This window comes from Ursus maritimus, unplaced genomic scaffold (assembly GCF_017311325.1).
Source record: "Ursus maritimus isolate PB19 unplaced genomic scaffold, ASM1731132v1 scaffold_35, whole genome shotgun sequence".
In the NCBI taxonomy this organism is placed as follows: Eukaryota; Metazoa; Chordata; class Mammalia; order Carnivora; family Ursidae; genus Ursus; species Ursus maritimus.
Genome location: NW_024426119.1, coordinates 578332 through 592141, shown reverse-complemented (window position 1 = coordinate 592141; position 13810 = coordinate 578332). Strand labels below are relative to the sequence as shown.

Here is a 13810-nt window from a genome sequence, read left to right as displayed (position 1 = left end):
GGTAATCACTGTGGTGCCAGGCACCAGAGCAGACACTAATCCTCACGCTTTAACGGCACTTTCCTCTCCCCTCCCTGCCTGCCAGGAAGTCAACTGGAACACAGTTGAGGCACAAACCCGAGCCCCCTCCCTGCCAACTCTGTAAAAACCATCTCTTTTAGGTCTACTTCCATCTTATAAAATGAAAAATCAACTTGTCTACTTAATTTTTCCTTCCAGTGAATTTGTAAAATACGTGCTCTTAAAATAACATTTTCCGGTCACCTCTTAATTCAATGATTCTCTTGGCTGTAAAGAGGAGAAAAATATTTTTTAAAACTTAATAGGAATTGTTCTACAAATTCATACTGGCATAATAAAGAAGCAGCAAAGCAAAACACAACTTGGAAATGATGTGAAGATTAGTAGGGGAAAACAGGAAGCCAAGCTTTGTCTTCCGAAAAATATTCATTTGCCATCAAGCTTTGCTCCCAAAAAACTTATAACTTCTTTGGAAGGACTTGAGGTTTATATATCTGTAACAGAGTTTAAGCTTTTTTCAGTAAGACTAGGCTTTAATTAGCCCAAGTATCAAACAAAGACGTGTTATTTTATTATCAGTCTTGTAGTAAAAGGAAAAACTAAGGGTGAAATATCTCAGTCTTCAATATCATGAAGCCAGCTCCTGGGATATGATTAACAATAAAATCATAGATTCCAAATCCACTATTTAAATGAAACCCACACTGCACTGGACTTTGAGAATGAATACTCACTAAATACTTTAAGTTTTCCCAAAATGTAGCTGTTAATGATCTTTCAAGCCAGAGATTATAGAAACCTAAATATGGTGACTAATTATTTCACAGAATACACATGCATTAACAAAATCTCTCAACATTAGTAACTTCCCACAGCTGAAAACAGATATACAGGAATCATAGTATGGATAACGCAAGAATATATATGAATTTTTGGTAACAGTCCTGTCATCTCAATTATGCTTTGCTTAGGTTAATATTAAAATATGTTTGCTATCCCTCAACACAAGTTTGACTTGGTACTAAAGAAGTATTGAGGGATGCCTGGGTGACTCACTTGCTTAAAGCATCTGCCTCCAGCTCAAGTCATGATCCCAGGGTCCTGGGACAGCACCCTGTGTCCCCATCCTCCCTGTTCAGCAGGGAGTCTACTCCTCTGCCCCTCCCCCTGCTCATGCTCTCTCTCTCACAAATAAATAAATAAAATCTTTAAAAAAAAAAAAAAGCTTTGCTCAGACGTATTTGTATCAGTCCTTAATAGCAAGAGGACACAAAGGGCAGATTAAGTATAAGTATAGAATGAACAGGGAGTTCTATCAATCTCCTACATATTTTTTAATTTCCCTGCTGTTTGCACATATCAATGACATGACATGGACAGTAGGGAACAGTATCCCTGGGAGTGCTGTTTGTACAGAAATTGTTTTGTAAACAATTTACGGCTGATGGACAAACTGGCTGACCAAATTCTACAACAGCACCCTAGCGACATCAGGATAAAATGAAGCACATCGGCTTGTGTTTCTTGGCAACATCCTTTGGCACGCATTCAAAAGTGAAACATTATCTTTTCTTTTAATTTTTTATTTAAATTCAATTAGCCAATATATAGTTCATCATTAGTTTCAGATGTAGTGTTCAATAATTTATCACTTGCATATAACACCCAGTGCTCAGCACATCACTGCCCTCCCTGATGACCATCACCCAGCTACCCCAACCCCCCACCGACCTCCCCTCTAGCAACCCTGTTTGTGTCAAAAGTGAAATATTATCTATATCAATTACCCATGCGCTGCTCCATGACACCTTCATAGAAAATTTTCAAACCAACAAAATTGTTGAGTATTTCCATCCAAAAGAAAAAAAAGTTAACAGTATTAAACCATTTGCTCTTAGTACTCATGCACGCACACACACATACACAAATGACTTCTAATGAAAAAAATGAAATTTCAAAAAGAATGAATCCAATGCCCCAATAAGCTCATCACTAGTATCTACAAAAGAGAAATAATTATGTGTCAGTATGGTCTTTATTCTCCCTTTGATATTTCAAAGTGCATCGGGAAACAGTGACACCTGAATAGAAAACACATTTCCGACCACTTAATTTCTTTTTTATAAAAGTCTTGAGGGGGCACCTGGGTGGCTCAGTTGGTTTAAGTGTCCAACTCTTGATCTTGGCTCTGGTTTCGATCTCACAGTCATGAGTTTGAGCCTGGCATTGGGCTCCATGCTGGGCATGGAGCCAACTTAAAAAAAGTCTAGAGGGGCGTCTGGCTGGCTCAGTGCGCAGAGGGTTCAACTCTTGATCTTGGGATTGCGAGTTCAAGCCACATGTTGCAGGTAGAATTTACTCAAAAAAAAAAAAGTAAAGCAGAACAAAAACATCTAGAAAGTCATGCTGTGGTGTGGATAGGACCAAATGACCTAGACAGCCTCTCTAAAGCTCACTCCCCCAGTACTATGGAAAATAATTACTACTTTTCCTAGAGAAAACAGGAGAAGTCCAATGGCTTAGTAACTAATTCCCCAGGAAACAGACCCGGTGGTCTTGAATTATGAGCTTGCCATTTCTCGTCCTAGCATCAGTTAAAACAAAGATGGTGACACTGTTAAGAATAACAACAATTGGAAACCATTTTCTGCAAGTGGTGCATAGCCACCACGCGAAAAATAAATAAAACATAACCAACTCTCTGGGTAAATACATGTAATAAACTATCTTCCTTTAAAAAAAAAAAAAAGTAAGCAATGTGATCTTAGTCAACAGTCCAAAAATGGAGTATAGATATATACCTGGGGATTCATGAAGATTACTCAAAAAACACATGAGCAAGGATTTTTTTAAGTTTCAGATACTCAAGTCAATGTCCAAGCTCTTTCCCAAAAGCCGTCCTAGAAAGCACTTGAGGACCGGCAACCCCTTCTCGGCCATTCTCACTCTGTGGTGTATTCCCTGAGACCCCAAGCAAAAGGATAATTTGAAATATAGGTGTAGTTGTTGAGAAAGTGTAACTCTAAAGACCGAGTAATAAGTCCTTTCCCAACTTCCCAAGGAAGTTTCCAATTCTTTGCTTTCAACAAAATTGAAGGAGGACCTAATCCAGTTGTCAGCTGACAGATCATTAAAAAAAAATTTTATAATAATGATTTCGGTATATAATTAGGAAGGCATTCAAAGAATTGAGTGACACACATGACAAAACTCCAACCATTACCATCTACTAATGTTTCTCAGTCCTTACACCGATAAAAATAAAAATTAGGAAGAGAATTGATTCTGAATCCTATTTCATTCAGGAATAAGCAATATTCATCCACAGATACCTACATAAATTCATTAGGGAAAATGAGATCTATTTACAATAAAATTTTACCTTTATGTGTAACAATTGCTAATCAAAATAAGTTGTATATTAATCAATGTAATCTTAATTCAACAGAAAAGAAAAAAATTTTACACCCAAGCTCTAAGGTTACAAGATTAAAATTAAAAAAAATCAAGATTTGTTACAGGGAAGCAGAAGTGATTGCTAAAAAGTTTTCAGGTTTGAAAATATGTTACCTTGGATAAAATTCTACAGAAGATGTGGAATTAAAACATGAAAAAAAAAGAAATAATGTAAATCTTCTCACGGCTGAAGAACTTATTACTGTGATTCTTAAATGGATGATGGCGAATATCAAATCACTATAGTATTTAGACTCCATCCAGGTATAAGAATTGTGTGACAGTTCTCTTCACAATGTCCAATATAGGGGTACCTGGGTGGCTCAGTCAGTTGAGTGTCTGCCTTTGGCTCAGGTCATGATCCCAGGGTCCTGGGATCGAGCCCGCATCGGGCTCCCTGCTCAGCAGGGAATCTGCTTCTCCCTCTCCTTCCCACTCGTGCTCTCTCCCTCTCTCTCTGACATAAATTAATAAAATCCTTAAAAAAAAAAAAGTCACGTACACAATTAATTAATTAAAATGTCAAGTATAAAATATGCTGCAAATTTTATGTTCCGAAACCATCTGAACCATTGATAAAAATGTTAGCCGTAAATGTTAAAGTACAAGTCATACATAATTTATCAAAAAAATTTTCAGCAGAATACTAGCAAAAAGTGTCATAACGGAACTATGTAAGTGATATAAAGGTCCGTGAGAAAAGCAGGCCTCGGAACAGCACACGTGAGCAAGGACAGAGATGCCAGCAGCAGAGGAAAGGGCCAAGTCCATGGACTACCAAGAACTAATTTATTTTTCCTTTTAAAGACTGTATTTTTAAGTAATCTCTACACCCAACATGGGACTTGAATTTTCAGCCCCGAGAGCGAGAGCCGCGCTCTACGCACCGAGCCCGCCAGGCCCCCTCACCAAGAGCTCATCTCAACGCAATTTTCTCCTAGGACACTTAAGCACGTTCGGTTTCTAACCGAATTTACTTCAGGCTTCCTGAAAAGGGGGACATACAGCCTAGAGGCTGTCAAGTGCGCACTTCAGTAGGCCCTCGGCCTCCGTCCGGCTGACACAAGGAGGCCGACTCCTCTCAGCAACCGTGAAGGAGCAAGCGCTTTAGAAACCTGCCGGCAACCTGGATTGGACATCTTTTCTTCCTCCAGGTCCACAGGAAACTTGACCGTCAAAGTCAGAGATTTCCCTTTCACTGAAACAGTAGCAATGAAAATGTCAAGGGCATCTAGGATTAACTATTATTAAGGCAAAGGATTTATATTACTGTTTGCAAAGCAAAAGTTTGGTTGGAAAAAAAAAAATACCTCCAAGTTCTTACTCTCCTTAATGCACCTATACACGGCTGCCTTACCTTTTACTGGACGTAGATAATTTAGAAATGATTAAAAGCAGCTGCCATATAAACGTGGCACAAGAAAGCGAGGCTCTGCTGTCATCCACAATCACTGAATATGATACCGGTACTACTTTAAATCCTTATACCATTTTGGGACATCAGGAAAACAGAAGTATGTGAAAGGATCATACAACAGCCTGCCACACGTCCCTTTTCAAATCTCAAGTCACTCCAGAGGCAGTTTAGGGAAGTAGCTGAAAAAACAGTTCTGGAACCAAAATGCCTGAGTCGAATTCAAGTTCTGCCATTTTCTGGTTGCGTGATAATGGTTAAGTTACTTAACGTCTCCTAACTGTGAGTTATCTAACTGTGCCTTGGTTTTCTCACCTCACACTAAGTGCTCAATAAATGTGAGGTACTAGCATTACTACAAGGAAGAAAAAAGAAAAAAAGATTCCAAGGACTGCCATTAGGCCTTGGCCCCCTCTCTGCTAGCGGCTCATCAAAAAGAAAAGTTTAATACTAACAAATCCTAGCATTTTCTTTAAGTTAACTACTACACCCAGGGCAATACCAGGCTTCTAGTGGATATTCAATGAAGATAATTAGCCTTATGACATGCTTACCCAAACTCCATAACTTAGGGTTCATGCTGTCTACAGAGGGAGTGATTTAAGTGCAAGAGACTAGCAGGCATAACGTGCTCAGCGAAGTTCCCTCGGTGTACGACTTGTCTAGAAGTTGTTTAGTTGTAGTTCGTCTTGATTTCCATTTACCAGCCACATGGTGTGTGTAGTGGTCCAAAGTACAAAGCAAAAGGCGTAAATAGTATTAAATTCTGGAGTTAGGTGACTAACTGGTCCTTAGATGGCTAAACCTCTATTATGAATTTTTTCTTTCCGATCATTTCAATTACCCTTCATTTGGGGCACAAATGCAACATGGAGCATGAGAACAAGGAGGCCTCAGGCAGGGCAATCAGTCTTGTCCCACTTAATCCTTAGGCACCAAGAATCATATTTTCAGCAAGCCTAAAGATGACTCGTACTTCAGGATCTAAGAAGTGGAAGGAACTTAGAGGTCACAGACCAAACCCAAATGAGGGAACAATCCCTCCAACGTCTCTTCGTGCAGCTTTGACTGGCAAGACGAGGGCAGGGGTACTAGACGTGAAAGCGCTGGCGTCCGCAGCTCTCGGTGATGGCCCAAGCGCCGTGCCACACACTCACGTACCCTGACATGCCGAGCCATGAAACGGGGTGATGAAAAAAATCCCAAAAGAAAATATAAGATGGGATATTTTTTAAGGCTATCCCAAAAAGGGATAAAGCCTAAAATGTTAATAGAATTGGTTACAATATAATGTAAATCAAAAAACATATTATTTACTCTCTACACAATATACCACCATTTTACCCAATTTAGTTCCACAGAGATGAGGACAGAGCACCTTCATTCACCCAAGACGTTAACGACACTTGTTATTAAAGGCCTTTGCACCAGACACTTCAATCAGTACCAAAGTACTATTACTACAGTTAGAATGAAAACCTGATCCCTGCAGCCGGAGTGTCTACCTCGTTCTCAGTAAAGTGGTGACTGGTTCACAAAAATGTTAGAGATAAAACAGAGCTGAGTCAAAAGCAGCTTGGTATAAACCCCCGCTCTGACACTAGCTATAAACGCTTAGGCAAGTCAATTAACCCAGACAAACCACAAGGGACTCTGGACTCAGGGAAACAAACTGAGGGTTACAGAAGGGACGGGGGTGGGGGGATGGGGTAACTGGGTGACGGGTACTAAGGAGGGCACATGTTGTGACGAGCACTGGGTGTTACACGCAAGTAATGAATCGTTGAACTCTACGTCAAAAACTAATGATGTACTGTGTTGGCTAATTGAACATAATTTTTTAAAAAATGAAGAATTTATATATACAATAGATATAAAATGACATTGTTTTAAAGTTTAAACAACCTTAAGTTGTTTAAGAAATAAAGTTGCAATCAGGTTTTTTATATATATATTATATGTGTGTGTGTGTGTGTGTGTGTGTGCGCGCACGCGTGCATACAATTGAGCCTCGCATACCTCCCAGGATAGGGGTGCCATGAAAAAATCTATGTATAACTTTTGATTCCCTAAAAACTTAACTACTAATAACCTACTGTTGACCAGAAACTTTACCAATAACATAAACAGTCGATTAAGACATATTTTGTATGTTATATGTATTAGTTACTGTATTCTTAGAATAAAGTAAAGAAAACATTAAGAAATTCATGAAGAGAAAATACATTAACATTATCAAAAAAAAAAAAAAATCCCCATATAAGTAGCCCTGCAAACCCATCTTGTTCCAGAGTCAACTGTATAAAGCTGTAAGGACAAAATGTGTTATGTAGTATCCACTAGACTGATCTGAGTTTAGGTCATTCCTGTTAAACTGAACCTAAGAATTTCTTCATACCACAGTCAAATTTTACTTATTACCTACCTTAATCCTGACCAGGTTAAATATGTTACATTAAATTTTAAGTTTTCTAATTTTCTTTCAAGCTTTGTACAATTACTCTCTCTAGGGACGTCTTACCTACTGTGCACTTAAGCTACTCCAAGTATTTCAGGAACAGGAAATTTTGCCTCAACCAAAAATTGTTTTAAATCTATGCAGGCGAGAATTCAAATAGACGGCAGTTTTGTAGCGCACGTTAGTTACAATAAAGAGACTGCACTGAAACCCCTTTAGCCGGTATCAGCGGAGTAAGAGTTTGCCTGGAAGAGGCGTCCTCCCATCACTGTGTGAAGAAGGTCGGTCACATCGCTGTTAAAACTCAGACCTGATGCTGAAACATCCAGATGGAAAATGTTGAAAAACGAAGGCCAGGGACCCCTGACTCCTATACCTATAGGATAAAAGAGGACTCTGCATCTGACCCGACCCCGAAATACTCTGGAGTCCAGTCCGTCGGGGACATTCTTCCATTCAGAAACCCTTTATTATCCTACCGGGTGCTGGGCCTGCACAGTGAACACAACAACGCCCCCCCCAAAACCCCTTCCCCCCTAATAACAGGAAAGCCCGCCCGTACTGTAGGCTGCCCAAGTCTCAGCCCCTCCCGACCAAGCCGCGGCCGCACCGCACCCCGTGAGGGTCAATCGCACGGACACCGCACCCGCATCGAACGGGCGCGCCAGCCTTGCAGCCCTCACACGCAGCCCCGGCCTCGGGGTTCTTAGATACTCCGGGTCGGACCCCTCGGGCAGCCGGGGCCTCACCCTACACGCGCCACGTGCACCCGGCGCGCGCCCCCGCCGCCCTCCGCCCGTCCCGCGCAGGCGCAGGCGCCACCGCCCAGCTCGCGCGCGTCCCGCAAGCCGCCTGCGGCTCCCGGCTCGCGGCCCGCCCCTCCCAGCCCCGGCCCCCAGCCGGCGCCTCTTACCGGCGCTCGGGCCCCGGCGCCCCGGCCTCCCGGCTCCCGGCGGCCGCCTCGTGGGGCGCCTCCTCCTCGGCCGCCGCGGCCGCCTCGGAAGCCCCGGCCCCGACCCCGGCGGCCGCCACTGTCCCCGCCGCCGCCGCCTCTCGCCACTGCCACCGCGGCTCCCGCCCGGTCGCGGTCCCCACCGGGCCGGTCACGGCCGGGCCGGCGGCCGCGGCCGCCCCGGGCTCCTCGCTCCGCCTGCATCTGGCCTCCGCCGGCGGTGCTGAGCGCGCGGAGCCTGACGGCCGCGGAGACGCCCCGGCCTCACCGGAAACGGGTCGCTCGGAGGAGCCGCGAGCGCCGGGCCCCCGGTGGCGGCGAGCGCGGGGTGCGGGGCCGGGGTGGAAACCGGCCGCGGCGGGGCGGGGCGGGGCGGCGCGGGGCCTGGCAGGTGGGGCCGGAACCGGGGCCCGGGGAACGCTGGGGCTTCGGAGGAAAAAGCCCGACGTGGGAGCGAGAAATGGGGGAAACGGCCGGTGTAGGGCAGGGCTCGTGGCTCAGAGATGGGTTAGAAAGTAAATGGAGGGGTTAAACTGTATAACAGGAACTCGTTTTTGTTAAAAAGAAGAAAAATACGAATACGAATGTATTTGCATTTTTAAAAAATCTGAAACGTATATACCAAAATGTAATCAGAGGTTAACTGTATGGTGAGACTCTCACTGAGTTAATTTTTCCTTTTTTTTTCTTTTAATCTCATTTTCAAGAATGAATGTGTATAATTATTAAAATTATTCAGAATTCAGGGATCAGGAGGAGGTGTGGAGGAAGAGGGTGGGTCTCAGGTGAGAGGTGTGGCTGCAGCGAGCAACTGGGATAGCACAGGGCAAAACCGTAATGGACGAAGGGCCCGAGTCCTCGAGGGAACTTTTGTAGGAACGACTACGTTAGCTCACACTTAGGATCAGCCCTGATAGGTGGGTGCTGCTGTCATCCTTACTTTGTAGATGGGAAGCAGCCCTAGAGGTTAAACAACTTGCCTTATGTGGTGGAACTGGCATTTTAACTCAAGCGGGCTCTCTCCAGTCTATTCTTGTGTGTGTGTCACTTGTTTAGTAGAAATTTTTGAGACTCATCCATGATTTGATAATTATATTCTTTTTTATTACTACATAGTAGTCCATTTTTTTGTCCAGTCTATTCTTTTAACCAGGGGGAAGAAGGGCAATTGGTTATATGGATACATGGAAGCCATTTTTAACTTTGTATTACAGAAACCACCTTAAATTTAAAAAACAAGGGTTAAAACTGCCATCATCCAATCAGCACAGCAAAACAAATGCTTTTTCCCCCTTCCCAGTACTATCTTATATCCGTATATACTTAACACTGTTCATTGCTTCTAATTGTCTATCTGTGCCAGGCACACGGCATGGTCCTGGAGATTAAAAAAAAAGGGGGGGGCCCGCTGTCCCTGCCTTCAAGTAGCTCACTTTCCATTTTCCCTAAGGAGGATAACCTTGTAAAATTAAAGATTGCACTAGTGTGCTGAGTGCAATGAAAGGTTCAAGGCGAAGGCCCAAAGAAAGGAAAAAACCCATGCCTAAATGAGTAGTCCAAGGCCTTATGAGAAATAGACCCTTGAGCCAAGGCCTAATAGTTAAGCAGGAGTTTGGTTAATAAGTGGGATATGGGAGCTTTCTAGACAGAGGGAACCACTGAAGAATTATAAACTGCAGAGAAACAATCTTAAACATAGTGACACAGAGCGTGGTTCTGAACACTTCCTATATGACACTTCACTTAAACCTCGCAGCGGCCTTATGAGGTTATATTAGTGTCAGCCCCGTTTTACAGATGAAGGATCTAACAAAGGAACTTCCCTGATGACACAGCTAGTATGTAATTGGATTGGAACCTTGGGCAGTCTGGCTTCAGAGTCTATGCTGTTGACCACTACACTCCGAAAATCATTCTGTAGAGAATTAGAATCCTAGGCAGAGCCATTAGGAAACTCCTGGAATAATCCCAGCCACAAATGATTAGGGCCTAAATTAAGTTGAGAGCCAAGGACGCAAATAATGAGAGAATTGATAGGACCTCATAACCAGTTAGTTGTAAGTGGGGTGGGCAGAGGGTGCGAAGTTAGAGGTCATGCCCAGGTTTCTTGCTTGGTGGTAGTTAATGATGCCATTGGTCAAAAGGGGGAATACAGTGTTGGGGGAGATGTGTCAGGGAAGGTTGTCAGCATAACAGTATTTTTTAACATTGTATTATATATTTTTTTGTATAACTTGTCTTAATAATGAACATTTTTGTCAGTGGAAACTATTTTTTGTTTTTTTTAAAGATTTTATTTATTTGTCAGAGCACGAGAGAGAGAGAGAGAGAGAGAGAGAGAGAGCGCGCGACAGGCAGAGGAAGAAGCAGGCTCCCTGCTGAGCAAGGAGCCCGATGATGATGATGATGATGATGATGATGATGCAGGAATCGATCCAAGGCCCTGGGATCATGACCTGAGCCGAAGGCAGATGCTTAACCAACTGAGCCACCCAGGCATCCCAGTGTCAGTGGACACTGTTAATTCTTGCACAGTACATCAACTTTTTCTTTTCCCTCTCCACTGATCCCCAGTCTTTCCCTTTGTTTTATTTCTTCAAACCCTATTTCTTCATTTTTTTCCACGTCTATACTTGTGAGATTAAGATGGCCAGTAGCACCAGGATTAAGTTATTCATCCCCATGCTCAACTCTCAAATTCAGTAATCCCACCTCTAGGTAAGCACTAAATGCGAAGATGGTGATACTAACAACAGATGTGTCCTTTTCGCTGTGCACCATTAAGGAGCTAAGAGGAGATACAGACAGATAGGAAAGGCATTTTTAAGAATGCATTGGACAGGGTGCCTGGGTCGCTCAGTCACTTAAGTGCCTTGGCCAGGTCCTAGGATCAAATCCTGCCTCAGGCTCCCTGCTCAGCAGGGAGTCTGCCTCTCCCTCTGCCCCTCCCCCCTGCTTGTGCACCCCCTCTCTGTCTCTCTCTCTCAAATAAAATCTTAAAAAAAAAAAAAAAAGAATGCATTGGACAAGCTGGACCCCCATCTCCTGTGTGGCCAGGAGCTATAATGTTTTGGCACATTATCTCTTCCTAATTCTACATCCAGTGACATAAAGTTGGTACTTGAAATGGGTCACAGTAGGAATTTTTACACCACAGAAACTGGCAAATTTTTGCAAATCAGGGCTTTGTTGGAGATGAGGGTAGAACCAGTTGTTAAATATTTACCAGCACACCAACAATTTGGGCTCTCACCACGAGGAAGATTCGCATATTAATCTCACACCAGACAGAATAAATCACAGTTTCAACCTTGGCCCGTTTAAGGCTGGATAATCTTGGTGGTGGTGGTTTGTCTTGTACGTTGTAGAATGTTTAACAGCATCCCTGGCCTCTACACACTAGTTGCTACCCTCTAGCAACACCTCCCCCCACCAAGTCGTGACAACCAAAAATGTCTCCAGTTTTTGCCAAATGTCTCCTGATGGGCAAAATCAACCTGGATGAGAACCACCAGCAAAAGTTGATTTAACTATATAACTATCCTACCAAAAGGCTCCAAAATTACAATTGAAAAGATGGACTTGCTTGTGGATAGTAAGAGCTAACATTTATTTAACACTGACTTTGTGCCTGGCACTATTCCAAGCACTTTAAATGTACCTACTTTCAATCTTCAGAATATTCCTATAAGGTAAATACTATTATTATTCCTATTTTACAGATAAGAAAACTGAGTCAGAAAGGAGTTAAATAATTTGACAGTGGGATTCATCCTCATTCAGTCTGGTTTCAGACTCTCTTCTTCAGTCTAGGCTGCAGATGCCACCAGATGGCCAGAGACTATATTACTCTCCCCTTCGCTGTCTGTCCAATTACGATTTTTTTCAGTTCAGCCAGGAGTGTTTAGAAATGGAGAATTCTAAGATCCCCCTGCTAACACTTCCCAGCTGGAAGGACACCTCTAGCTGAAGTTCTTTTAATCAAGATGTTGAGTATGTTTTCCTCTTTGATTCTGATTCACTTGGAAAAGGAATCTATCGTCAGGAATGAAGATGGCATTCTTGCATTGCAAGGAACCAGAGACCTTTGATTTTATAAATGACAAAGGGAAGGAATCTTTTCTGCTATTGCTTTAACTTGATAGTCCTGATTTTAAACATATGCTATTGCATGAATAAAAAATTCAGTTTTCCCTTGGGTAGTATTTGTGAGATATCAAAAAGAAAGTGCTGAATTACATAGGGCAGCTCCATTAGAAAATAAACTGGACTTTTTGCATATTTTTAAATATATGTGACTTGATTTATTTAAAAAAGAAAAAAAAGAGGCAGCTAATTCCTTAAGGCAATAGTTCTGAAAATGTGGACCAGCAACACAGCAACACCTGGGAACTTGTTAGAAATGCACATTCTCGCACTGGGTGTTATACACAACTAATGAATCATCGAGCCTTACATCGGAAACCGGGGATGTACTGTATGGTGACTAACATAATATAATAAAAAATCATTAAAAAAAAAAGGAAAGAAAAAGAAATGCACATTCTCAGGCCTCACCCCAAATCAGAAAGGGGGTGAGGCCCAGCCATCAGTGGTTTACAACCACACGCCATCAGGTCGTTCGGATGCATGCTCAAATTTGAGAACCACTCAATCAAGGTTGTATTTGAGGCTTCAAGCATCATAATTCCAGGAAACCTCATAATTCCTAGCCTGACACCATAGAGCTTCTAAGCTCTCACTGTTTGATGAAAGTGGATGTTATGATAGGACAAAAAAATTAAAAAATAATTAAAAAGCATTGTCCCTTTGCAAATAAATTTTCATGTAATAAATGCATCTTCCTGATTGCTCTCTTCATGGGCAGATTTTCTACAGTTTTGTTGATTTCTGATGCTTACTATATAAACAGTGCAAACTGGAAAACATCGATAAGGTCTCTCAAATGAGGTCTTTGTATTTTGTGGTGTTTTTGAACTGCCGCAGCCACTGTGGAGGGGTGCTCGGGGCTGCAGGGGGAGGGCCATGGCAGGAGCTCTCCTTTCTGGCCGGAATCCCCAGCCTCTAACCTGGTGAGGATATTGGCGAGTGAACTGCCGGCTAGGTCACAAAAGTGCCCCAGCCTCTATAACTGGAGTCAGGAAACCACCGAAAATGAATGGGGCAAACTCCCGACATGGAGAAGTCATGACTTGGTTGCTCCATCTCTCTCCCTCCATCCCCACTGTCAGCTGCTGACCTTGCTTTCTGTTTCACAGAGAAATGGAAGCAACCAGAATTTCCACCACAGCCATTACTCACAGCCTCTTTACTCACAGCCTCTCGATATCAGTGCCCCCTACCCTGCTGTGCCCTCTCCTGTTACTACAAAGAGGTCTTGGCTCCTTGTCAGTCCCCTGCCTTTATTATTGCATGAGGTCCTATCCCTGCTCACGTGCTCAAGGACAGCTCTCCAGCAACTGCCCCCTATCCTCCTACACATCCGTTTTTCCCTGCCAATGGATCATTC

At 43.0% G+C, this 13810-nt stretch overlaps 1 protein-coding gene across 1 annotated transcript in view; it reads right to left on the bottom strand.

Moving 5' to 3' along the window:
* AVEN (apoptosis and caspase activation inhibitor) overlaps nt 1–8520 on the bottom strand; it is a 162218-nt gene extending 153698 nt beyond the window's left edge. Inside the window, exon 1 of the mRNA XM_040620427.1 lies at nt 8263–8520. Within this exon, the coding sequence (XP_040476361.1) occupies nt 8263–8505 (243 nt within the window). The 5' untranslated portion in view covers nt 8506–8520. The remainder of the gene's footprint in view (nt 1–8262) is intronic.
* Between the last annotated feature and the right edge of the window lie 5290 nt (nt 8521–13810).